Below are 2039 nucleotides of genomic sequence, written 5' to 3'. Positions count from 1 at the left end.
TAAAATCATGATTATTTATGGTGGATAATCTTGATTGAGCATGCATTTCTGCTCCCTGGAGTAACTCTATTTCTCCAACCAATTTATCTCTCCGTTAGGTACAAAAATATCTTGAAATCTATTATAGTCTCCTTAGAACTCTGCATGCTCCAATTTTCCAAATCCTCTCAACTAAGTAGATGAATTTGACTCTTATTAAAAAAGAAGAAAAAAAAATTGAAATGGAAATTTCCACAGGTTCCCATCACCAGATCTATATAAATAAATCTACATTCACATCTGTGTTCTTCCTTCCCAATACCTCCACTTTCTAAATCTGATCACATCCTTCCTTACCAAGAACATTGCCTAAGAATTGTCCTTTCCTCTGTGTTAACATCTCTTTCTGTACTGGATCAATTATATTTATATTGGATCAATTATACTGGGTCACTTTTATTTATATTGATACTCAAACTTGTTACCCTATCTTTAAAAAATATATATTTTTTTTTTTGTTTAAAATTTTTATTGCCCAGGATATTTTTTTCTTGTGTCTTGTTTTTTTGTTTGTTTGTTTTCTTTTTTAATAACTATAAATTCAAGCTTAGTGAAGCTTGCTTTGTCTTGAAAAAAATAAAACAAAACAAAACAACAAAGCTGTTCTATCATTTGCTAATCTGATCTCATTTGAAGAAAGAGATGGTAGTTATCTTGCAAATGTAAAATTATACCATGAATGATGCAGGTCTAAGTCTGGTGGCACTAAAAGGAGATGATAGCATTGTTGAGAAAATTATAATCTGCTGGTGGCATTTGCTGAAAAGAAGCCCTTGCAAATTTCTAAATAACAGTAAACTCTATTAGGAAATTCTAAAGTATCTTACAGGCCAAAAAGGGAATGAGGTTAGTAAAATGCCTCAACAGAGTTTGAATAAAATACTGGATTTGAGAGTTACTGGAACTTGGATATGTAAAAATAGGGTGGCAGATTGGGTCATGCTTACAATGGTCTCAAGTTCAAATAAACTACTGTGACAATACACCACTTCACAGGTCACACGGTTTTCTGGGGCTGTTCTTTCCTTCAGTAGGTGCTGGCAGAAGGTGTGCTGAGTCGCTTTCCAATACAGACGCCTAGGCCCAAAGCCAAAACATGAGAGAGGAAGAGAGACGGAACGAACACCTTAAGGAATTCTGTGGAGAAAATACCCCCTTTCTTCATGGCCCCACTTTTCCTCATGCTTAAAGAGACAGAGCGTTTGGGGTGTCTGAAGTGGAACTCTTTAGGTGGAATGTTTTCAGGTGTACTGGACCAGTCAGACATCCAGTCAACACTTTTCTTCAACGCATCAACTTCTTTCTCTCCTTCTGCAAGTTCTTCTTCTGACTGAGAGCTATGGTCCCTGCTGGTGTGCATCTCCACTTCAAACATAATCTGCCCATCTTCTTGTGGGGAAGGGCTGTCACAGTGAGAACTGGCTCTTGAACTACCCTGTCCTGATTCGTGTTGTGCATCCAAAAGAATCTTCTCCATGTCTCCATTGTGGATAGAGGATGAGGACGGTACATGTTCCAGCCCCCCATTTTTTCCATTGCCATTACCATTGCCATTGCTGCTATTCATGGGTAGCTCCCCCAGGAACTATTGAGGCCGGCTGGCAGGGGCAATGGTTGTTCACCTTCCTGGCAGTTGTTGTTGTTGTGCGGGGACGGCAGCTGCGCTACTAAATGAGATGACATTGTCAGGTAGCTAGAAGGGCTTGCGGCCGCAGCAGGACCGTCCCTGGTTTTCCGGCAGCAACACAACAAGCCGAGTCCCCTAAAATATTTTTAAAAATAAATATTTCTCCTTTGGTTCTTCATTTTCATTCAATGACTGTCTTAATTCTTTCCTGTTCATTGTCTATAGTCTCCTGACTTTTCTGTACTTACACTATCCATGTCTTAATTTATTTCTCATTTATATTCCCTTTTAATCTTTCTTTGTTACTATGCCATGGTTTCTATTTTATTTTATTTTACAATTATATTTTATTTTTTTATTTTATTTTCACTAA

The 2039-nt window shown here is 37.7% G+C and overlaps 1 protein-coding gene across 1 annotated transcript; it reads right to left on the bottom strand.

Annotated features, from left to right (window-relative positions):
• Window positions 1-528: 528 nt before the first annotated feature.
• On the bottom strand, window positions 529-1722 carry LOC116870270 (BCL2/adenovirus E1B 19 kDa protein-interacting protein 3-like). The gene is given in 2 exon segments (XM_032861901.1): window positions 529-1617; window positions 1620-1722. Coding segments are annotated over 2 exon segments (654 nt in total). The 3' UTR covers window positions 529-1066.
• Window positions 1723-2039: the final 317 nt, after the last annotated feature.

This window comes from Lontra canadensis, unplaced genomic scaffold (assembly GCF_010015895.1).
Source record: "Lontra canadensis isolate GAN:19392208 unplaced genomic scaffold, GSC_riverotter_1.0 scaffold22, whole genome shotgun sequence".
Lineage (NCBI taxonomy): Eukaryota > Metazoa > Chordata > Mammalia > Carnivora > Mustelidae > Lontra > Lontra canadensis.
Note: the sequence above shows the minus strand (reverse complement) of the source record. Positions and strands in the feature narration are given on the sequence as shown.